The sequence below is a fragment of the Dermochelys coriacea genome, chromosome 10, assembly GCF_009764565.3.
Source record: "Dermochelys coriacea isolate rDerCor1 chromosome 10, rDerCor1.pri.v4, whole genome shotgun sequence".
NCBI lineage: Eukaryota > Metazoa > Chordata > Testudines > Dermochelyidae > Dermochelys > Dermochelys coriacea.
This window is the reverse complement of record NC_050077.1, coordinates 63,111,948-63,136,477: the sequence shown is the minus strand read 5'-3', so window position 1 is coordinate 63,136,477 and position 24,530 is coordinate 63,111,948. Positions and strand designations below refer to the sequence as shown.

Genomic DNA, 24,530 nt, shown 5'->3' with positions numbered 1-24,530 from the left:
CCCACAACCTGCTTCTGCCCCCTTGTTGCTACCCTCATCCATGCCCCACTTCCCAATCATTTGTGCCCCAGCCAGTTCATGGTAATCCAGGGTAAACCCCCCCACAGCCTGGCCCTTCCCTCCTGCAGCCCCTCACTAGGCCCTGCCCCCTCCCCCCCCGTCATCCTCTCTCGCTCCCGCAACGTCCCCCCGGGCCGAATTCGCGCCGGCCCCGCCCCTCGCTCCACGAAGGCGGAGCCAGCCGGCGCCCGCCCCTCTCTACCCTGGGAGCCGGGTTACATGGCGGCGGCTGGAGCGACAGCGAGGCAGCCGGGGAGCGGAGCCGGAGCCGGAGCGGAGCCCGCCGTCAGGGCCGGGCGGTCCAGGAGCCTGTGCAGCGCAGCGCCTCAATGAGCCTGGGCAGCCCCGTGAGTGCGGCCGGCGGGCGGGCGGGCGAGCCGGCGGGGCCAGGCCGCAGTGCGCGCCGCGCGGGGCCTGGCCGCACAAAGGCGCTTTGTTCCCGCCCCGCTGCCCCGGATCTCCCCCGCTCCCGGGCCGGGAGCCTCCGCAGCGCGGCGGGCCATTGCCCCTCCCGGGCAGGGCTGCAGCCGGCCCTGGGGTAGGGTCAGGCCGCCCGGGCTGCCCCGCGTGCGGAGGGGACGCGGCCGCCCAGCTCCCGCGCGGCGTTATGCGGGGCCCATGGGGCGGGGGAGACTTGCCCCAGTCCCCACCGGGCTGCGGCAGCTTGGCTGGCCGGCCCCGGGCTGCCGCTCCCGGGAGGGGGCTTTTCCTCTGCGGCTGAGCGCTGGGGGAAGGGTCGGGTCAAGGGGGAAGCCTGGCTCGGCTGCCGCCCGCGGGCTGGGGGGCGACCCCGGCCCCAGGGCACCCGCAGCCCGCCCTGGGCTCTTCCTCCAGGCTGCGCCTCGCTCTTCCCTCCATGTGGGCAGCGGCTGCTCCGTTACGGGAAGGGTTGGCGAGCTGTAACCGGGGCTGTCCCCGCTGCGCCGAGCCCCCGGGGCGCTCCGCACCCGCCGCCTGGCCGGAGCCCAGGGTGCGCTGCTAGACAGCGGCAGGGCTCCAGCCCGGAGCTGGCTGCCTTAGAGAAGGAGCCGTGTGTTGCTACCGAGTCCGTAGTGCGCTTTGGGGGCGTTGAGATGGAGGAAGCTGTGTAATGGCTGGGCTTTGTCTCTGCCTGCAAATGAATCGAAGGACGTTTGAAGGTAGACACCTCTTTTGTGCTGTGGTGGCTCGCTGGCAGGATCGCTTGTCAAATATCAAGTCAGGTGTAATAGGTGGCCGGTACAAGGTCAGTGCTGAATTGTCTTTTGAAAATTACTCTGCTCACCTATCTTAACATGTTTCAGTCTTGGCAGAGAGCCAAAAGAATGGGGCAGAAATATTGCTACTGGCAGCTGAAATTGTCTCCCTTTTGGGGACCCACCGGATTGCAATGCTGTGCATCCATGTATAGTGTCGTCTTTTTAACACAGTCTTACCTTTCACTCCTGGAAGCGGGGTGGGTGGGTTGTTCAACAGGTTCAAAAATGCAATCCATTAGGGAAATGATAGTTTTCCTTGTTAATGTTCTTTGAAAGGAGCAGTTGAGCAAATAAAAATATAAACAAATGTGAACTAAAATATATAGTTTCTTGGTGGCTTATCTTTTCTTTTAAAATTAAAATAGACTACAGAGGCTTTGCCTGCAGTTGGTAACTTTGAGGGGCCAGACTAGTGTCATAGCGCTTTGTACTACCATTTGGGACATGACATTCTAGGGGTGAAATCCTGGCTCTACAGAAGTCAATGTAAGTCAATTTGTTTCAGCAATGGGACTAGGATTTTCCCTAGGGTCTTCTGCTTCCAAAGTTAATAGTGCATTGTACCTTTGGTTATCTGAGAAAATCCTTCTGGTACTTCTGACCATCACTCATTTAAAGGGAGTCCTCTCCAGTTATTAGTATTCAGAAGGATGATGGCAGGTACAGTCTTGAGATGAGAAGTGTTCATGGATCTTACCAGGGGACCTTAGATGACCCTGTGAGGGGAAGGATTTCAGAGTAGCAGCTGTGTTAGTCTGTATCTGCAAAAAGAAAAGGAGTACTTGTGGCACCTTAGAGACTAACAAATTTATCTGAGCATAAGCTTTTGTGAGGTACAGCTCACTTCATCCGATGAAGTACTTCTTTTCTTTCTGTGAGGGGAAAGAAGTTATTTGATTTGTTTATAAGTAGTTAAATTACAGAACAAAATAACACAATTTACATGATTGTGAATTTATTAATAAAAATGGGCACAGTTGGCCAAACTGGCAACATATAGTAAGGTTTAAAGTAACTGTGAATAGTGAAAATACTTTTTGTTACATTAATTAATACAGTATTATTTTTGATCAACTTTGTTAAATTAACTGTTGTGAACAATGGTTGTGATTGAGCCAGTGCAAACATTATGCTAGGTGCTACTACCAGCAAATGTATTATATTTTTATTGCATGAAACAAGTTTTAAATCTAGCTATAAATTCCAGAAAGTGGTGGTTGATGATTGGAAATAGACTTTAGGTGGGAGCAGTAATACAATCTGATACTTTTTGAAAAAGGATAGTGGAAACTACAGTTGGAATTTAGATTAGCAGCCAGAAGCCTGACTGAATATGCGCTCTTGTGATCAGTCTTTTTATATTTATTCTCGAGACTCTGGTCGAAAATCATATTCTGGTGAAGCAATGAATTTACAGCCACCTTGCAAAGTTATTATCAGAGTTTACCAAATGAAGCTTCTGTGTGTGAAATATTGACTATTGCATGAAATTACAATAATGGAGCCTCTAAATATTGGTGTCTATTGTGTAAAAAAAAAAAAAAAAAAAAATAAAAAAAATAAAAATAAAATAAAATCATTTTTCTTTTTCATCTGTCCATTAGTTTTGAGAATAAACTAATAGTAACATCTGCTGACTCTCAGCATATAGTTCCCTAAACTGTAGGGAGTAAGTAGGAGGGTTTAGAAAAACAGCAGTTCCATTATGACTCACTCTGCCTACTGACTGCAACGTGGCTGATCTAAAAAAAATATAGATGTGCACCACATCTTTTATAGTTTAAGGGAAAGGGCATATCAGGTTGTGTAAGAGTCACTAACGAAAACTTACTTAGTCTTGTATTTTCCTTATGACTAACTACTCTAGCTGTAACGAAATGATTACATAATTAAAATTAGCTGTTTTTTTCAGTAACTGGGGGCTCGGGGGAAAAAAACATCTAGTGTAATACTTTACAGTACTGTCTTATTGTCTGTAGCATTTATTACATTTAAATGTAAAGATTGATGTAGTGTGCAATTGGGGAGAAATTGTGGAGATATTTAAAAGGTCTCTTTTGCAAACTGAATTAAGCTTTGTGATGTTGCTTGTGTTAATGTTTTGCTGGGCTGACAATTTCAAGGAAGATGTCTGGCAGGTGACTTCTGAAAAGAGGAGTTTTGTTTGGCCAGAACTGACCTTCCTTTAAAACATGGCTGTACAAAGATGGCAATCCCTTCATTCATTTATTTGAAATTTATTTTGGGGGGGGGGGCAGGGGGAGGGTCTGGAGTTGTAAGAGTCCTACTTAGTGTGATCACTGTGAATAGTACCTGGTATCACAAATAGTCTAACTGAAAACTACAGTACTGTACTTAATAAGTAGTTCTATTCAATATATGTAATGGGGCAGAATCTGGTCCTTAGTCTCTTATACAATGCACTCCTTTTATAGGAATCACATCTGTCCTGGATGATTTGATATTACGAGCAGTTGATTCTTGCAAGCAGAGTATAGGTTAGAATAGGAATAATTTTGTCCCAGTTGTTTTGATCACTATATGCGGTTGATTCTTGTATCAGTGATGCTTACAAATGGAGTGCACTATACTACACTATATTTAGCAGGAAGATATCTGTTATACATGCTGCATTCTCTAATATTTATATCTGTTCAGTGTATCTGTGTCACAACTTGAAAAAGAATTAGTAGCAACAGATAGCTACATGAAAAACAATCTTTTTTTATATTTATCCTTTTATATGGAGTCCCAAGATGGGGAATTGGACTGGCTCTTCAAAATGTAGGCCTTGTATTGTATATAAAGTCCAGAGTTGACTGTCTTGTGTTTAATAAATGTCATTCTTGGCAAGTTTGAACATTTATAAAAACTTCAATTTTATGTGTAAAAATATAAAAGGCACAATTGAAACTGTAAATTTTGTTACAGTTCAGAGAAAAACAAACTTGTCATTTGAGGTTACTTTGAGGTTGGCATGGGAAAGGCTTAATAAGAAGTTCCAGATAACTTCTTGTCCCTTCATTCTGACAAGAGCCTACAATAATGACTTTAATCTTTTTTCCTTCTTTCACTTCTTATGGTCCAATAAAACTATTGTGATCTTAGAGCAATCATAAACACTGTACTTATTAACTTGTCTGAGAAAACAGTTGTTATGCAGTGTTGCTGCTTAACCAGTTAGTAGTAAGCATAAACACTACTTGTTAACTTGTCTAGGAAAACAGTGTTGCTGCTTAACCAGCCACTAGAGGAGGCAAAAGTATGATGAAAGCTGGATTCCTGGAAGAGAATAGCTTGCAACTGCCAGTTTTTACCCAGAGCCAATCCAAAAAGTGATAGCAGTGAGGACGTTACAGAATTTGAGCACAGTACTGTACTATTCAAAAAGCTATTAAGCTAGCCCTCAATGTATTTACCTTCTAGGTGGAAGATAATGGGGAATTAATGATTAAGGGCAAATTTTTTAGATTTTTGTTTGCTGAAAACTTTATTATAGTCAGAATTGTAGCTCATCTTCCTCTTACTCATTGGTGTGAGCTGTGTTTAGGTGGTGAATAGAGATCTTGAGTATCTCCACCACATTATTAGAAGCCACCGTATAGTTTTTCACATTGTGGACTAGGGTGAATAAACTGACTTGTAACATATTTTACACTGTTGTTGTAGCCATATTGGTCCCACAATATTAGAGAGGCAAAATGGGTGAGGTAATATCTTTTATTGGACTAGCTGCTGTTGGGGAAATAGGCCTGCTTTTGATCTTACATAATCTCTTCTTCACATCCGGGATAAGATACCCAGGGTGTTACAGCTCTATACAAGGTTGAACAGATTGTTTAGCATAAGGAGTTAACATACTGCAAGAGACCATTCATGGTGACATGGGCAGTTAACCCTCTTGTCCTACAACTGCAGTGGTGTTATAACATGGTAGTCCAGTGAGTTAGTTCCTACAAAAGAACTGTATTAAGGCGCACTAACTGCAAGACACTTTTTTCAAATGGCTTAATGCTTGTATATCTACTTATCTGAAGTGCTTCCATGGCTCCCATTGCTGTTGTATCTGAATGCCTCACAATCTTTAATATAGTTATCCTTCCAACACTTTATGATGTAGGGAAATACTTCTGTTCCCATTTTACAGATGTGGAACTGAGGCCTAGAAAGTCTAGTGACTTGCCTGTGGTCACAGAGGAAGTCTGTGTATTAGTGTTTAACTCTCTAGTGTTTTTCCATACTTCCTTTCTAGCTAGCCCAACTTATATCTCCTTTTGGTTTCATTTTGACAGAGTTCTTATGAAAATTGGCTTAATATGTCATGCAGAGGAAGGATATTGCATGACCTGATACTAAATAAATAAATAAAAAGCCATTTTTAATGGGATTAGGGATGAGATTTGCGGAGAGAAGGAATGGGGACTGCAACTTCCTTTTCACAAAGTTAATACAGTTGTCCTTGCTGCTTTTTGACTTTCATTAGTGTTGTCACTTCCGTGCAAACCCTGAAATGATGATGGGAAGATAAGCAGATTTTGCTTGCTACCTCTATTTCTTAGCTAAAGGACTGACCAAGTATCTTCTTTCCTATTCCTGTCCTTTTCAGTGAAACATATTAAAGTATGGACTCTGGACGCAGTATCAAACAGAGTTTGAGAGAGAGTCTATTGCCTGCACGTAGAAAAAATCAGAACAGTGAAATGACAACGGTGTTACTTATGGGGGGAAAAAAGAAGACCTTAAAGAATAGAAATAATAAAATTTTAGAAACACATATGTAGGTGATCTTGAGTTAATGAAAGATTTGAATGAATTAAAGTTTCAAAAAGGATCCTTTCATAACAATTTTAGAAATATTTGAAGGAAAGGTAACTCTCAGTGGGTTCAATTGGTTTGCAGGGAGTAATCTGACTGCAATTTTTCTGCTAGATTGTGTAGATGAAATGCCTGTTGACAAAATGTTGTCTTTGCAAATGACTGTCTGTGGATATACACCAATAATATAATTCCTATAAGGTAAATTGAAATTGAATTAACAACCAAGGTATTAGGAACAGCTTGATGGTAGTTGACTATACCTTAGGCCAGTTAAAACTAGAATGTAACATATTTCCTACATGTAAAAGGTGTCATCTCCATAGGAAAGGTCCTCATATATTTAGGTAATAACTTCAGTTATAAACTAAAAATGGGCTTTGGGGCACAAGAACAAGTGTTCAGAAATTTTACATATGGCAGGTCAATTTTAGAGGGTTGATTATACATATTACTTGAATGATTTCTCAGTATTCCATTCAATTTATAATGAGCCCCTAAAAAACACTTAATCTGCTTACAGTTAAGGTTTCTCAAATAAGCTTCCTCAGAACTCCCTAAAATTAAGGCTACAATCAGACACCATACAATTTGTCATCAAAAAGTAGCCCACCACCCTCAAAAAATTCAACTGAATCGGTATAGAAATACCTTCTAACTAGGGCTGTCAAGCGATTAAAAAAATTAATCGCGCAATTTAAAAGATAATAGAATATCACTTATTTAAATATTTTGGGTGTTTTCTGCATTTTCAAATATTTTGATTTCAGTTACCACACAGAATACAAAGTGTATAGTGATCAGTTTATATTTTATTACAAATATTTGCACTGTAAAAAACAAAAGAAATAGTATTTTGTAATTCACCAAATACAAATAATGTAGTGCAAAGTTGAATTTACACATTTTGAATTACGTACAAAAAAAAACTGCACTCAAAAACAAAACAATGTAAAACTTTAGAGCCTACAAGTCCACTCAGTCCTACTTTTTATTCATCCAATCACTCAGACAAACAAATTTGGGTACATTAGAAGGAGCTAATGCTGCCCACTTCTTGTTTACAATGTCACCTGAAAGTGACAACAGGTGTTTGCATGCATCTGGCACATAAATACCTTGCAACGCTGGCTACAAAAGTGCTATGCAAATGCCTATTCTCACTTTCAGGTGACATTGTAAATAAGAAGTGGGCAGCATTATGTCCCATAAATGTAAACAAACTTGTTTGTTTTAGTGATTTGGCTGCATGTGAAGTAGGACTGAGTGGACTTGTAGGCTGTAAAGTTTTGGGGGTTTTTTTTGAGTGTAGTTGTGTAACAAAAAGAATATATACATTTGTGAGTTGCACTTCCATGATAAAGAGAGTGCACTACAGTACTTGTATGAGGTGAATTGAAAAATAGTTTTTTATCATTTTTACAGTGAAAATATTTGTAATAAAAATAATATGAAGTGAGCACTGAACACTTTGTATTTTGTCATAATTGAAATCAATATATATGAAAATGTAGAAAAACATCCAGAAATATTTAATACATTTCAATTGATATTCTATTGTTTAACAGTGCGATTAATCGCAAATAATTTTTTTGAGTTAATCACTTGAGTTAACTGCGATTAATTGACAGCACTACTTCTAACACATTCAGTTCAGCAGTTGTAGTGCCTTTAATGCTCGGTACTGGGTTGCCAATGGTGCCATCCACACCAGGCCCATTATGCCTGCCAGGCAAAGGCGTAATGGGAGTTTTTCGTTTGGGGTGGCTGTGCAAGCTCCAGAAGCTCTATAGAAGTCGGGGGACTACCATTCCCGGAATGTGGCCTCTTCCTCCCCAAGGCCCCTGCTGCTCACCACTTGCTCCTCTCCACTCCCCCTCCCTTCACTTGCCCTTAAGGCAGGAAAAAGTGATAGGGCCCTGGGCCCCTGGCTTCCCCGTTCCAATCCCCATATCTCTATATATGAATATCATGTCAGATAGAAATTTCAATGGCTGTAAAAGATCCAATACATTATGAGATCGCAAGAAACATGAATGTATCATCCAATGATCACACATTCCAAAAAGGCAAATGATACAAACGAGTAAGGGATACTCCCAAGGGAATTCTGCATGAAATAAATAAATAAATAAATCTGCACATAATATTTTAAAATTCTACATCTTTTATTTCTCAATAAATGTGGATGTTCCAGTATGGCAGTGGGAAGCACAGGCCACTGGTTGCACTGACGTGGGAGATCACCCTGCAGCCTGCCCCACCCCAAGACACAGATTCAGCAGTGAGGCTGCACCTGACCTGACACACCACAAGGGCTAGGCATGTCCCAAGAACACTCTGGGGCCCTGCCCCTCCACCCTAGGTGCGCCAAGATAGTAAGCAAGAGGGACAGAGTCTCACACGCAAGTCCAGCTCTGGTCCCCGATCCAGGTGTGGGGCAAGCAGGCTCAGCCCAGCAGGAATCAAGTGTGCAAGGTCTTTGTGGAGGGGGATCCAGTTATGGGGTGAGAGGGTTCTGTGTGGGGCAGTCTGAGTGCGGATGGCTTGGTGAGGGGCTGGGTGCAGGGGGATCTGTGCACAGGGGCTCGTTGCGGGGTTCTGGGTGCAGGGGGAATGGGAGTCTGCAGGGGGGTCATGGTGAAGGTGGTTGGAGCTCAGCAGGAGGGGTCTGGGTGTGGAGGGATGGGGCTTGGCAGGTAGGGTCTGGGGGGCTCAGTGATGGGGGGGGAAGTGGGGCTCAGTGGAGTGGTGGTCCGGGTTTAGGGGAAATGGAGCTTGGTGGGATGAGGATCTGGGGTGCAGCTGGTTGGGGCTTGTCAGGGAGTGGCCGGGGGTGGGGAGCAGGATGCAAGGGCTTGGCAGGGAGTCTGGATGCTGGGAGGGTGGGCCTCAGTGGGATGGGAGTTTGGGTGCTTGGGGCTCAGCTTGGGAGCCTCAGTCTGAGTATCATTGCTTTGTAGCCAGATGTGTATTGTGCAAACTTTGTACAGCATTCCTCACTGAATGCAAAGTTTGAAGTTTCAAATAAGTTATTTATAAAAAGCCGGAAGGCTCTCACTCAACTCAAGAATGGCTGAACTGGTTTTCCTTAACCTTTTCTTTAAAAATCACATTAGGCTTAGACCAGTGGTTCTCAAACTTCCTTGCACCGTGACCCACTTTGGACAACAAAAATTACTACACAGCCACAGGATGGGGGACCCACAGTTTGAGAATCCCTGGGTTAGACCATATATATAAAAATTGTATGCAAAGCTGATTTTTTTTCACCATTTTGAATGAGGAGCAGCAGAATATGATGATGAAATTCTTGCTACTGACCTCTCTGCAATAGAAAGAAATCTTGGAGAATTGTCAAGCTTTATACCATGCTTTCTTTGTTATTCAAATCCAATAGCTCTTTGTCTGCATATCTAATATATTAGTGGCAACAGAGGAAAGTTATTCAGAGGCAGCAAGTTGGTGATTAATGTCACGTCATCCTCAAAGAGCATAAAAAGTATGCATTATTTCTAGTTCTACAATTATGGTGGTTTTCTTTTTTGAGAGGTTTCAGAGTAGCAGCCGTGTTAGTCTGTATTCACAAAAAGAAAAAGAGTACTTGTGGCACCTTAGAGACTAACAAATTTATTAGAGCATATTTCCACCAAATGCATCCGATGAAGTGAGCTGTAGCTCACGAAAGCTTATGCTCTAATAAATTTGTTAGTCTCTAAGGTGCCACAAGTACTCCTTTTCTTCTTTTTTGAGGTTACAGGTGGTGTGCTCAAATAATGACCTACAAATTGTCTGAAGCAGTCTAAAAGGGTTTTTTGGTATAGAAATGCTGAACTATTTTCTCTCTCTCTCTCTCTCTCTCTCTCTCTTTAATTTCCCCTCCAGGTTGTCACGGAATAAAATGGATGGTAGCTTTGATTGTGATTGTGGTGAGCTGGAGCCACCTGATCATTAACAGAAGGCATCTTTTATAAATCAAGATCCGTCAGTTTCCTGTTTAACTAGACTGTAAACAAAGGAGGAAGAAAAGGAAGAAAAAACATAGTGCTTACCAGCACCATAGAATGACGCTGCTCAGGACCAGTCCAACACTGAATGTATCTGCACTGTGAGGAGGAGGATGTTAATAGAAGTCTATTATGTGCATATTTATTCACATTTTTGTTAAATGTTACCCAGTTGTATTGGTAGAGCTGAGTGCATAGTATGTCATTTCATTTTGTTTGAGTTTCTTGTGAGTATTTTCTTTAACGTCTGCAGAGATTCTGCACCTTTCTTGAACTATGAATGCTGCAATCTTTCTATCTTATGCTCAGTTTGAGTTATAGCATTTGTCAGCTCTAAATTTAAGGGGACACAACAGGCCTGGTTGGCTAATAATGCAATGAGAGTGTCAAAAAACCATATTGCAGTCAAAGCCAAGTTTTTCTTCTCCCTTTCTGTAAGATCTTTCCTTCAGATACCAGTGGAAGAGTGTCTACGTATTTACAGAAGCTTGGTAGCTTAAGAGGAAAAAGAAACTTGAAGAATTTCAAAATGGCAGAAAAGTTTGAAAGTCTCATGAACATTCATGGTTTTGATCTGGGCTCTCGGTATATGGACTTGAAACCACTGGGCTGTGGTGGAAATGGCTTAGTTTTTTCTGCTGTCGATAATGACTGTGATAAAAGAGTGGCTGTCAAGAAAATTGTCCTCACAGATCCTCAGAGTGTTAAACATGCTCTACGTGAGATTAAAATTATTAGAAGACTTGACCATGATAACATTGTGAAAGTATTTGAAATTCTTGGTCCCAATGGAAGCCAGTTAATGGATGATGTGGGCTCCCTTACGGAACTGAACTGTGTTTACATTGTTCAAGAGTACATGGAGACGGATCTGGCTAACCTGTTAGAGCAGGGCCCTTTACTGGAAGAACATGCCAGGCTTTTCATGTACCAGCTGCTACGTGGGCTCAAGTATATTCACTCTGCAAATGTTCTGCACAGAGATCTCAAACCAGCTAATCTTTTCATTAATACTGAAGACTTGGTGCTGAAGATTGGCGACTTTGGTCTTGCACGGATCATGGATCCTCATTATTCCCATAAGGTTTGTGAAGAGATGGATTCACTTTTTAAAAAACCTATTCATCTTAGAATGGTCTTTTGTCTAGATACTTTAATAGTATTCATCATTATAATATAAGTGCTTAATGGCAGGGTTGGTGAAAGTGGAAAGTTTCTAAGGCCTATCCTGGATTGGTAACTAACTTTCCCTCACAGTATTTTACAAAGTTGCAGCATTTGCTATTTGGCTAAGAACACTGGCAGAGTAAGGCTGTGTCTACGCTGCGCACCTTTCAACGGCGCAGCTTTGTCACTGCAGCTGCACCATTGTAAGTTGCGCTGTGTAGCCACTCTGTGTAGCCATCTCCGAGAGACGTAATATAGCCACCTCCAACAAGGGGTGGTAGCTTTGTCACGGGGAGTGCGGCTTCCACTGAGGAAGCGCTGTCCACGCTGGCGCTATTGTCATTAAAACTTTTGTCGTTGAGGGGGGTGGTTTTTTCACACCTCTGAGTGACAAAAATTTTGATGAAAGTGCTAGTCATTATCTCATAGGTAGGCATTAATGGCTGCTAATGTACCATGAATGTCTTGCCTTCAGCCCCAAAACATTGAGATTTTCACCTCAGATGGCTTTGTGTCTCATCTGGTCTTCTTTTGAAAGTTCTGAGCTTGCGACTTTAGTTAACTATCTCCCATGGCAAGTTACAAGTAAATTAATCTAGGGTTGCAATGTTTAAAATTTTGGCAAATGCAGTGGATGAGAGTGTTGCTTTAAAAAAAAAAATCCTTAAATTTAATATTTTGGGGGCAGGTTCTGTCCTCAGATAATTTGTTTACTTACAAGGGGGGATTGCATGCACGTAACCAGGAAGAGAATTTAACTCTGAGTATTTATTTATAAAAGTAGCATTTAGATGAACAAATGCACAATTTAGGATTTAAGAGCAACACATAGATGTAGACTTACAGGAACTTTAGATTATTTTAAAATATCTGTGCATCCCCAGTGTACAAATATGACTGCTCATTGTGATTTAGTAGTAGTGTGATCTTCCTGTTTGTTTCATGTCTCAGAAGGCATTTATTTATTATCTCCATTAACTTGACATTTGAAAATAAGGAACTTTTAGGAGCTATACCTCATTTGACTAATAAAATATCATACTAATTTATGCAAATCAAGTTGCAAGTGATTGATTAAATATAATCACCATTGTACTAAACTGTTTTAAAGATTGCTGTATAAAATAGCTCTTTCGAGATCAAACTTGGAGCTCATTGCAAACAGTATTTAAGCTTGTTTAGTGTGCTTATAAAATATACAGTATTGGTATGTATGGTACACTAAATGTAACAGGTAGGACAATATATGTGGTCAAATGGTCTAATATTGTCCTTATCTCTGGAGGCTTGGATTAAAATAATTTTTTGTCTTAAGGAAATCTTACTTGCATTTTCTTTTTTCTTCCTTAGGGCCATCTTTCTGAGGGATTGGTTACTAAATGGTACAGATCACCCCGTCTCTTACTTTCTCCTAACAACTACACTAAAGCCATTGACATGTGGGCTGCAGGTTGCATCTTTGCTGAAATGTTGACTGGGAAAACCCTCTTTGCAGGTTGGTAGCATACTGATTGTCATTCACCCAGGCACACTGGCTGCTGCTGGGGCAGTCTCGCCCCCCCACTACCCAGCAGCAGCAGGAGTTTGAGGGGGAGCTCAGGGCTGGAGTGCGGGGAGGTGCTTACCTGGGGGGGGCTCCCCAGAAAGATGAGAGGAACTCTCCTCCCTCAGCTCCTCCTAGCTCCATGGGCTGCCTCTGCTGGGAGGCACCACCCACGCATCTACCAGCCAATGGGAGCTGCAGAACTGGGGCTTGGAGCAGAGTGGAGCGGAGGCAGCATGTGGAGCTTAGGAGCAGGGAAAGGAGCCTGCCCCAGCCTCGTTAACCCTCTTTCTGTGCCCTCTCCCCCTCCCCCCCCGAGCACCTGCGGTGCCCCTGGCCGCCTTCCTTTCTCCCCCCCAGCACACGTGGCAGGCGCACATGCCCCCTCCCTCGCAGTACCTGTGGTGCCCCCTGGTCTGGCCCCCCGAAGCTATCCCCACCCCAGTTTTAGTCAAGGGTATATAGTAAAAGTCATGGACAGGTCACGGGCTGTGAATGTTTGTTTACTGTCCATGACTTTTACTAATAATACCCGTAACTAAAACGTAGCCTTATTTATAACCCACTTCTGGTGCTCCATTGGTGCAGAAAGGACATTGTTTAGGGTAGGATATGTACCTTTGAATTTAATGGGGCTCACAGCCCTTATGAGTTTGTGATTTGTCCCAGCAAAATTTGTAACCTCCATTTAATGTTTTCAGTCACATGGGATGCAAACTTTTACTTTCCCTGAGAACTACACTAACTTCTGCCAGTATAATTAACACGTGTACAATGAATGAAATGCAGGTCTCACAAAAGTACAAGCAAAATCCATTCCGTTCTTTGAGTTGGGAATGTGACGACAGGTTTCCATACGCTTGGGGGGGAAAGAAAAAAAAAACGCTGCAAGGAAATTCCTAACTTCAGGCATCAATATAAAAGTTAAGTTGAGAGCATTTTGCCCTTTAAAATGCCATTGATTGGATACCCTATCTTTTTGCAAAAAGAAAAGGAGTACTTGTGGCACCTTAGAGACTAACAATTTTATTAGAGCATAAGCTTTCGTGAGCTACAGCTCAATTCATCGGATGCATTTGGTGGAAAAAACAGAGGAGAGATTTACACACACACACACACACACACACACACACACACACACACACACAGAGAGAACATGAAACAATGGGTTTATCATACACACTGTAAGGAGAGTGATCACTTAAGATAAGCCATCACCAGCAGCAGGGGGGGGAAAGGAGGAAAACCTTTCATGGTGACAAGCAAGGTAGGCTAATTCCAGCAGTTAACAAGAATATCAGAGGAACAGTGGGGGGTGGGGTGGGAGGGAGAAATACCATGGGGAAATAGTTTTACTTTGTGTAATGACCCATCCACTCCCAGGCTCTATTGAAGCCTAAATTAATTGTATCCAGTTTTCAAATTAATTCCAATTCAGCAGTCTCTCGTTGGAGTCTGTTTTTGAAGCTTTTTTGTTGAAGTATAGCCACTCTTAGGTCTGTGATCGAGTGACCAGAGAGATTGAAGTGTTCTCCAACTGGTTTTTGAATGTTATAATTCTTGACGTCTGATTTGTGTCCATTCATTCTTTTACGTAGAGACTGTCCAGTTTGGCCAATGTACATGACAGAGAGGCATTACTGGCACATGATGGCATATATCACATTGGTAGATGCGCAGGTGAGCGAGCCTCTGATAGTGTGGCTGATGTGAACAGAACCACTAACCCAGGAACCTATCCTTGCAACAAAGCCCGTTGCCAACTCTGTCCACATATCTATTCAGGGGATACCATCATAGGGCCTAATCACATCAGCCACACTATCAGAGGCTCGTGAGCTGTAGCTCACGAAAGCTTATGCTCTAATAAATTTGTTAGTCTCTAAGGTGCCACAAGTACTCCTTTTCTTTTTGCGAATACAGACTAACACGGCTGCTACTCTGAAACCTATCTTTTTGAAAATCGCTGGGAACTTGAAGGTACATAGAGATCTGCCTCTCTCCCAGAAGTTTTGTCCTGGAATTAGTAGACATATTAAATCTTTCAGTGAGCACTGAGATGTGTCTCTTAGTACTGAAGTGTCTCTTAGTAGCAAAATGTTTAGTACTGTAAAAATAGAAATATAATGTGCCTCTAGCTTATTGAGAATGATTGAAAGAAATGTTAGACAGCTCTCATGGAAAGAATGCTAGTCAGTAACAAAAAGTCCTGAAATTTGGTGCTATGGGTGAATTGATTCAGTTCTAATATAGTACAAACATAGAATCTCTGTATATTAAAAATGTAATCTAAAAATATTTTAGTAGCAATGTTGCATCAGTAGCATTTAGATTACATTTTTAATATACATTGATCCTAGGATTATGCTCTTGCCCTTTCCTATGTCGGAACTATTACATAAATAAAAGCATAAAGCCATGTATTGTCTTGATGTCTTTCATAATGGTAGCTTAATTTTACATCTTGTTTGTTCAATTTTTCTTCAAAAATGAAAGGACAAATCGTCTATATTTGTAGTTTCAATTTCAGCCTTAACCTGGCCTCAAAACACTTGCCACCTATGGATTATAAACAGCCTCCACTTTACTTTATCTGTCCACCTTAACTTATTTACATCTTCCCTATGGGCCGCAAACCACTTCTTGCCTCCATCCACATTCTACATACTGACCATCACATATGGGCCAAACGACTCTACTTTGCTTCAGAACATCCTACCCCCTTCCCCACTCCTCTTGGCTAGATGATGTGTCTTGCATTTTGGCTTTTGTATCATGCTTTCCTCCTCCACTATCTCACTATGGACTGGCAAGCTCAATCTCATCTACCCTTCATAGATGGGTTTTTCAGCTGCTCACTTCTGTTTTGCCCTCTAGACATGGGTTGGAGATCATGCCCTCCCATTACATTGTCTGCTATGCCCATAGACTGAGACTTGTTCTTTTTCTTGGACTGATTTGACTTTAAATATCAAGACTGAGTATTAATCCAGACATTTATTTTATTATGTGAAAAGAGTGGGCTAAAGTAAGTACTTACAAAGCAGTCAAGCTTTAATCTATCTCTTAAATGCTACAGTATAGCTTAATTTTGTGTGTCAAAAGCATGGTAGCTACAGCAATTTATCTTACAGGGAAAGTGAGTTAGGCTAGGCTGTTGACAAGGATATGTGTGGATAGTTGTATAAGGAAGCTTGCTTCATGGGGATGCTTTGAAGCTCATATTTAATAGGAGTTTGACAGAAGTACTTGCAGAGCTCTTCCATATTTGCTAGGTATAACAAATATAGGATGCACTTATGTTGGTGATGTGCAGAGTTTGGTGCATTAATGAGAGCTTAATGCTGTTGTCTGTCTGTGGTCTGCTAAAAGGTGGTTTCCTAGAAAAGCCAATGACTTGTAATGGCAAAATGTCACTGTAGCTGGAAAGAAGAGTGTGTGTTGTATAGTATTGTAAGGTACGTCTTGTGAAACAGCTTGTGCTGTGAGGCTAACTGCAAAAGGCTTATGCAGTTTTTCTCTAATACAGAAATGTCCAAACTAAAACCACTACAAGATAAACTTCCAACAGTGCTTAGTACCCACAATTGGGGCCACATTTTTGAGATCTCATTGTTCTCAATGGAAAATTGTTGGCAGCTGAGAACTTGACAGTTTTGTTCACTTCATTTAGGTGTCTGAACGGGAAGTAGTTGAGCTCGCTTGAAAATCTGGCCCTAATTTCTTGGTAAAGACTTTTTTCTTTCTAACTGTATGCAGTTTTGTCAGCAGGTGTAGGATTCTTGTATCTAATGCATCCTGTCGCCACAGGCTATACAAATGCATATTTGAGTGTCTCTTGTTTTTCCACCAAGTAGGATACTTGTACATCCTTTCTTCATGTGTGGTGTCAGTTTAAAAAAGTTGAGTAAATCACAAGAAGGTGGAGTTGTAAGCCTGTATATCTGGAAACGTACATTATCCATCATCCAGATTCTTAAGTTGTGATTCAGCCCTCAGAGGGAAAATCCCATGGTCAGGATGTCTGTTTACATGTGATATCAGATAAAGAAGCAACTAGAAAAGACTCATGGTAAGTCCTAGCTCAGGAAGCTAATTTAGTATCATCTTAGCTTCCTGAATAAGAGAGAAGTAAACTTTTAATGTCTTTAGATGGGTGGGAGGAGGGGAAAAGTCCACAGGGGTATTTAACATGTTAATATGAAGACTTATATTAATTGACTTTTCTGATTGGAATACTGTTCTTTTGAGGTTTTTAATGTTCATTGCCTGTCTGTGCTTCCAAGTTATCCCTCAGAATCCTGCTTATTGGAATGCAACTTCAATGAAAGAGGAAATAGTAGACCCCAGAATACTTGGGGCTTGGGGAAAAAAGTTGATTATAACTATAAAGGAATTTTTAGAAGGCATTTTAAGAGTAGTATAAAATACAGAAGTAATATATTTTTAATAGCAGTTATACATTCACATTTCCAAGCAAATATTTAAACAATAAGTAGTTCATCTTAAATGGAGAAAAGAGAAGAGAGTTTATTTTCTTAAGCAGATTCTTAAATAGACTGAGAGAGAGAAACTAAAGCAGCTGCTACTCGTCAGCCCTGGCAAGTGAGGTACAGCCTAACCAAAGAATTCAGAAACTAATTTCCAAAAGCTATGTTTTTTGTGTATATATACAAATTTAAGGACAGTTAAGCATGTATATATTTAAATAAGCTAACATAACTCCACAAGAAGTGCTTGTGACTTTATTTAAATAAATCTGTCACTTCAGTCTCTCCCCTCCCCCCAATCTCCATAGTGAAATGCAATGCCAGAAACCGTAAATGTGGGTGGGGCTCAAATTTTGGTTTAGGTAACTGTGCTTCAGGAAGCTGCCTTGTTACCATGGGAAGTTACCATGCCCAAGAGTCATTTTGTGAAGATGTTGCTGTAGTAACCACAGCTCGGTGAGGCTGCAGCAGGACTGCAGCAGTTACGACCAGTTCTGACAGTGAGGCTGCAATGGGCTTCCTCCCAGCACTGACAGTGGGACTAGCTCCCTGCATGGCCAAGGGACCCTCGACATCATGGCACAACATGCAGGGTGGCTGCTGCAGTCATCCCACCTCAGTGCAGCAAGACCCCTAGCCAAGATTGCAAGGAGGAGGACAAGCCTGCAACCACAGGGCAGGCCGCCCTACTGCTGACCAGTTCCTGGTTGGGGTCAGCTCTCTTTGCCATACTCCTGGTTGACGAGTGAGGCCATCACAGCAAAGCTGCAGGGGGCACCCTGCACTACTGCAGAGCCAGTGACACCCAATTCCTGAAGGGGCAAGGTGCAGGGAAAGCTGTGGTCCTTTCATGGGAGAGCAGAGGTCCCCAGCCGGGACTTAGAGTGAGTCCCTTGCAGCAGGGGAGGCCACCCAGCTGATGATTGGTTCCTGTTGGGGTTCTCCTCCTCCTTGCAGTCCTGGTCAGCAGTCTTGTGCCTAAAGGGATCAGGTGTCAGCGGCACTGCATCAGTGCAGGGTGTCCTCTGCGGATGTGCTCACTCACTGATCAGCTGGGAGAGTGTGGGGGCTGTCCTGCATAGGAGTCATTCAGCAGTGGGGCAGCCTCCCCTACAGCATGGGTCTTGCAGTCCTGGGTGGGAGTGTCTGATCTGTCTTGCCAGGACCCGCTTGCCCACTCCCATGACAACAGAAGGCTCCCTGACACAGCAGGGTGTTGCTGACACCTGACCCAAACTATGGAGGTGCAAGGGGCAGGAGGGAAGCTACAGTCCTGGCAGGGCAGAGCAGAGGTCCTTGCCAGGACTGCGAGGAGGATGAGTCCTTGGGCCTGGCCACAGGGGGGCCACCCTACCACCAAATGGCTCCTGCTAGGGGCTTATCGTCGTCGTCCTCACAGTCATGGCCAGCTGATCAATGGAAAAGCTCCCTTCTAATTTAGTAAGTGTTTTGTGTTTAATGCATCTCTTTATGCCTGCTGTCCCATATTTATAGTCTTGGTTTTTGAATAGTCTTCTTAAAGGCAGTGTTGCATGGTTGTCTTTTTAATATGCATAAGTACACCTCATTAAGTATTTTAAATGTTAATACTGCACTTCAAAAATAAAATACAATATTTGTACAAATTTTATATGGAACACTTTTTTTTTTTTCTTTTTAATCAACTGATATTGATATGTTGTAATAGTATTCCTGACATTACTGCAAGATTTCAGAACCGAACTGTACTGCAAATGGATCAATTGATGGGTCTGTGAATTATGTTAAAGTAAATAAAAGCTGAGATGAATCGTCACTGTTCTGAGGCTAGAGGAGCATGGAACCTAAAGTGCTCCAGATATTGAATGAACTATTGAGTAAGCAAAATGGAACAGCTGGAGAGGGCAGGATATTGGTAAAAAAATAAGTGGCGAGACCTATTCTTGGAGTTCGATGTACAGAAATTTAAGACCCTGTAAGGCATAATATGCTATGTCCATACTACACTAATTCCTTCTAAGTGTACTAAACTACTTTTTGAGCTGAGGTGTTTGTCAGAAATAAAAGAAAGTTGTTTGGAACATAACTGACTGTCTTGTCTGCTTAACATTTAGGTGCACATGAACTTGAACAGATGCAGCTGATTTTAGAGTCAATTCCTGTTGTGCATGAGGAGGACCGTCAGGAGCTTCTCAGTGTAATCCCAGTTTACATTAAAAATGATATGACTGAGCCGCACAAACCTTTAACACAGCTGCTTCCAGGCATCAGTCCTGAAGGTAAGTGATTCTGAAAAAAAATCCAATTTTAGTCCCTGTAAATTTAAAAATCTTAAAAATCATAGCAGACAACTTTACAGTGAATGTTTTTGGCACCAACTTGGTTATGTACTAAGCATGTTTTCATGGATGGCAGGATTGATACTATATATGATGTCATATGTTTGACTCTTGGTCATTCTCCAGAATAGGAACTTTATGGAGGTAGTTGTTTCCAGTCCTTGTGAGAAATGGAGCATCTTGTATCACTTTGTCAGTCTTAGAGGAATGTTGCATGGCTTTCTTTGCAGGGAGCCGTAGAAAGAGGGGGCATGTTTGTGACAATTCAAATAATGCAGAGGTGGGGAGTGGGTTATTGAGACGTTAGTCTTCTAAAGGCATGTGAATGATGTAATTGGTTCAGGAGTATACAGTAATTGTTCTGAAAACATTTTAGGCACTATTTTGTCAAAATTGAAAAGTTTTGGTTCGAGTAGTCCTGCTTGAACAAAACATTTTGAATCTTTTTTTGACCATTCCTGAGTAGGTCAGTGGCACTTGCTAACTTGATGTAGACCATGCTAACTCAACTAACTTAAAACTAATAAGAAATTCTCTTTTTTTTTTTTTTTTTAAAAATCACCACTTATTGCTGTATTCTGCCTTTCCAGATTTATAGTTACAGTCAATGTTGCCTCTAAATTTTTACATACATGTGCGGAATGAATTTTATGTGCCCCATTATGGAGGTGGTGGGGGTGGGACCAAGGGGTTTGGAGTGTGGGAGGGGTCTCAGGGCTGGGGCAGGGGGTTGGAGGGGGGTGTGTTGGCTCTGGGTGGCGGTGTGGGCTCTGGGTGGGTCTGGGGATGAGGGGTTTGGTGCAGGAGATGGCTCAGGGTTGGGGTGCTGGGATGTGAGTTCTGTGGTGGGGCTGGGGATGACTGGGTTGGGGTGCAGGCTGCCCCAGGGCTGTGGTGGGGAGAGGACCCTTCTCCCCCCTCCCCCCAGCCCTCTCTTGCATCAGCAGGCCAAGGAGGAGGCATCTCTCCCCAGCTGTGGCAGCTCCGGGGCAGGGGCCATGCGAGAGATGGCCATGGCAGCTCTGGACCTGTGCTGGAGCCGGGGGAGAGGTGTCTCTCCCTGCCTGTGCAGCCCTTGTGGGGACTTAGGTTACAGTATGGATTTTTGTCCAGATTGATTTTATCACCTGGTTGCTTTGTCTTAAAATCATTCTGTAGCCTTTAACTCTCAATGTTTTCAGCAGTCTTTGACATAGACATACGCATGTGTAAAATAAAGCCCTGGGTTTATAATCCCCAAGTGTAATTGTTTCAGGAATAAAGATTTTCAGCTTCCAATTACTGATCACTGTTGTGGCTTTACTCTCTACAGCACTGGACTTCCTGGAGCAAATTTTGACATTTAGTCCCATGGATCGATTGACAGCAGAAGAAGCTTTGTCCCATCCTTATATGAGCATTTACTCCTTTCCAACAGATGAGCCCATTTCAAGTCATCCTTTTCACATTGAAGATGAGGTTGATGATATTCTGCTCATGGATGAAAGTCACAGCCATATTTATAATTGGGAAAGGTAAATTTATTCCAAATGTTTAGATATTAATGAATTGACTTGTGCTTCTGATTCATGACATCTTCCTTAAATCTAAAATAAGAGGCTATATTTGAGATGCTATGAACACATCACTTAAAGAGCAGTAGAACTCTGCAGAAAACAGGGATAAGTATTCCCATGGTGAGAAGTCTTTCCTCCTCCTTCACCTTCCCAGAAACTCCAATTGTATTTTAATTGATTTTTCTAAATTAATTTAAGGATAAGAATTTTTCCACAGCTTGTCTCTGTAATTAGTCTTTATGCGCTTTATAATTGTCCGCTGCAATACAAAGCACAATAAAGACTGACTTGGATATGGTGGTGTATGTCTATTTTTCAGTCTGCTAGGCTTTTAAGATTAATTTTTTTAACTTTCTTCAATAAGACAAATTGGTCAGGAATGCGAATTTTCCATATTCTACATTCAGTAAATACACTAGTAAAGGCATAGAATTGCAATTGTCGTATTTAAAAATATCTTTACTTAAAATAGCATTTCTGATAGAAGAATATTTTGGAGGTGGGGAGGATTCTTAATTTGGGTTAAATCTCATATTTTAGTGATTTATATTCTGGTATTTAAAATGATTAAAGACATGCATGTATAAATTACCTTATTCGGGATGCATTTAAAAATCTAAAATACAGATACAGCCCAGTTCAGTTAAGAAAATAACTTGCATATGTTGAATTGTAAATGGTCTAGCGGTATTCCTAGCCCTTGCTCATTTTGTCTGGGATAATTTGTAATCAAGAAGGTTTATTTTTCATTCACTAACTCTAGGAAATTAATGATTACAGATACCATGAAAGTCAGTTTTCAGATCATGACTGGCCTATTCATAATAACTTTGAAGCTGATGAAGTTCAGCGTGATCCAAGGGCTCTTTCTGATGTCACTGATGAGGAAGAAGTGCAAGTAGATCCTCGCAAATATTTGGATGGAGATCGTGAAAAGTATCTGGAGGATCCTGCTTTTGACATGCACTTCTCTACTGAGCCTTGCTGGCAATATCCCGATCACCATGAAAACAAGTACTGTGATCTGGAATGTAGCCACACTTGTAATTACAAAATGAGGTCATCTTCATACCTAGATAACTTAGTTTGGCGAGATAGTGAAGTTAACCATTACTATGAGCCCAAGCTTATTATAGATCTTTCTAACTGGAAGGAGCAGAGTAAAGAGAAGTCTGATAAGAAAGGCAAGTCAAAATGTGAAAGGAATGGATTGGTGAAAGCTCAGATAGCTCTTGAGGAAGCATCACAGCAGCTTGTTGAAAAAGAAAGGGAGAAGAATCAAGGGTTTGACTTCGATTCATTTATAGCAGGAACCATTCAACTTAGTTTACAACATGAGTCTACTGATGTTGATAAATTAAATGACTTGAATAGCTCAGTGTCCCAACTGGAATTGAAAGCCTTAATATCAAAGTCAGTAAGCAGAGAGAAACAGGAAAAAGGAATGGCCAACTTGGCACAATTGGAAGCTCTGCACCAAACTTCTTGGGATAGCCAGTTTGTAAGTGGAGGGGAGGAGTGCTTCCTCATAGACCAGTTTTGTTGTGAAGTCAGGAAAGATGAACAAATTGAGAAAGAAAATACTTACACCAGTTATTTGGACAAGTTCTTTAGTAAGAAAGAAGATACAGAAATGCTAGAAACTGAGCCAGTAGAAGATGGGAAGCTTGGGGAGAAGGAAAGAGAAGAGAGCTTTCTTAGTAACAGTGGGGAGTTTCTCTTTAACAAGCAGTTAGAGGCTATAGGTATCCCTCAGTTTCACAGTCCTGTTGGTTCACCACTTAAATCAATTCAGGCCACATTAACACCTTCTGCTATGAAATCGTCTCCCCAAATTCCCCATAAAACGTACAGCAGCATTCTGAAACATCTAAACTAAAACACTCAGCAGACATTTTTTTTTATTCTTCATGAGATGTTTGTCTTTTTTTTTTATTACTAGTGTAAGTAATTTTTTTACTTGAATCAGATGGTGTAATTTTGGTATGGATTTCATTAGCTTTCTGTTTACCATCATTTTTACAATCCCAGAATTACTTTCTATACATGAGTTAGTTTTTTTTGTTTTTAAACTGGCATGTCGTTTGCACACACAATTAAAGAATAGAGCAGAATAATGCAAAATGTAGGAGGAAACAGAAAAAAATGCACTAAACCAAGTAAAAACATTCTGTCAGTAAAACAGTTGTCCATGTTTTGCAGAAAAAAGAATCTTGCCTTGAAATTTACACAGTGAGACTGTACATAATTGCATGAAAATATCTATTTTTCCCTGAAACATTTTTTCATTCGTGTATTAGTTTTTCATACTGTATACATTTCTTAGACACATGATACCAGCAGCAACTGAAAATGAATGCAGAATTTGGTACGCATGTGTTATCTACCTCAAGGTAACAGCAGTATGTGGCAAAACATTAACCACCCATAGTGCTTCTCATTATGCACTTCTCTTTAGCCAGCATTATTATAGTAGCTATTTTTCCTGAAAAATCATTCAATATTTATAAATGTTCTGGTATGCATTCTTTATAGTGAAGTGTTAATATGTGGCACTTTTATTTATTTTAACAAATAAATGTTTTCTGTAATTACAGAACGTCAACTTAATTTTTGAAGTTACTTGGCAGATAAGGTTTTTGTTTAGCACTATGGTTTATTGCCTACATAGCTGAATATATAATGACATTGGCTTATTCTGAGGCTGTCCAATACACTTTTTTTTTTTAAGTTTTCATTTCAAGTAAAGCACTCACTGTGTATAGGAATTTGTAATTTGGGGGTGCTTGATCTCTCTACAAAAATTAGGAATTGCTTTATCATAAAATGCTCCTAGAAGTCTTAATTGTGTTCATTTTTTAAAAAATTTTTGTAATGTTAGTTGTGTGCATGGAAATAATTAAGGTACATTATTATTGTAGGTTAAAAGTTATATATGGTGAGACACTTTTGCTTTTACTGTATGTTTTTACTGAATAATTCCCACCCCCAAAACAAGCATGAATAAAATTAGGTTAAATGTAGCATGTAGCATCTCGGTCTTCTGGAAATTTGTTTTACCTTCTGTTTTTTATTTTGGTTTTGGTTTTTTTTGGGATACTGTATTATTGGCTCCCCTCTTTAAAGAAAGACAAATAAAACATGGCCAGCAAAAAATGACTCTTGTTTCACTACTTGTACAATGAGAATTACCAGCTGCATTGTAACTTGGGTAGATATTGCCATTTATATGTGACCCGTGTGCCTGCCCCTAGTTTTAAATGGTTTCTGTTGCACACTCAGCCTGTGATAACTTGAGTGTTGCCCATATACAAAACAAAACTTAACTTTGTAGTG

The 24,530-nt window shown here is 41.3% G+C and overlaps 1 protein-coding gene across 3 annotated transcripts; it reads left to right on the top strand.

The window, feature by feature from the left end:
- Positions 1-212: 212 nt before the first annotated feature.
- On the top strand, positions 213-24,217 carry MAPK6 (mitogen-activated protein kinase 6). Of its 3 annotated transcripts, none has more exons than XM_038418898.2 (6): positions 213-407; positions 9,999-11,204; positions 12,638-12,782; positions 19,414-19,578; positions 20,951-21,152; positions 21,975-24,217. In XM_038418898.2, the coding sequence occupies exons 2-6, from the start codon at positions 10,650-10,652 to the stop codon at positions 23,071-23,073; spliced, it is 2,166 nt and encodes a 721-aa protein (XP_038274826.1). In that variant the 5' UTR covers positions 213-407; positions 9,999-10,649; the 3' UTR covers positions 23,074-24,217. The 3 variants fall into 3 exon arrangements, with proteins under 3 accessions (XP_038274826.1, XP_043349697.1, XP_043349698.1); XM_043493762.1 differs by lacking the exon at positions 213-407 and adding an exon at positions 461-598; XM_043493763.1 differs by lacking the exon at positions 213-407 and adding an exon at positions 786-1,285.
- The last annotated feature ends 313 nt before the right edge of the window (positions 24,218-24,530 follow it).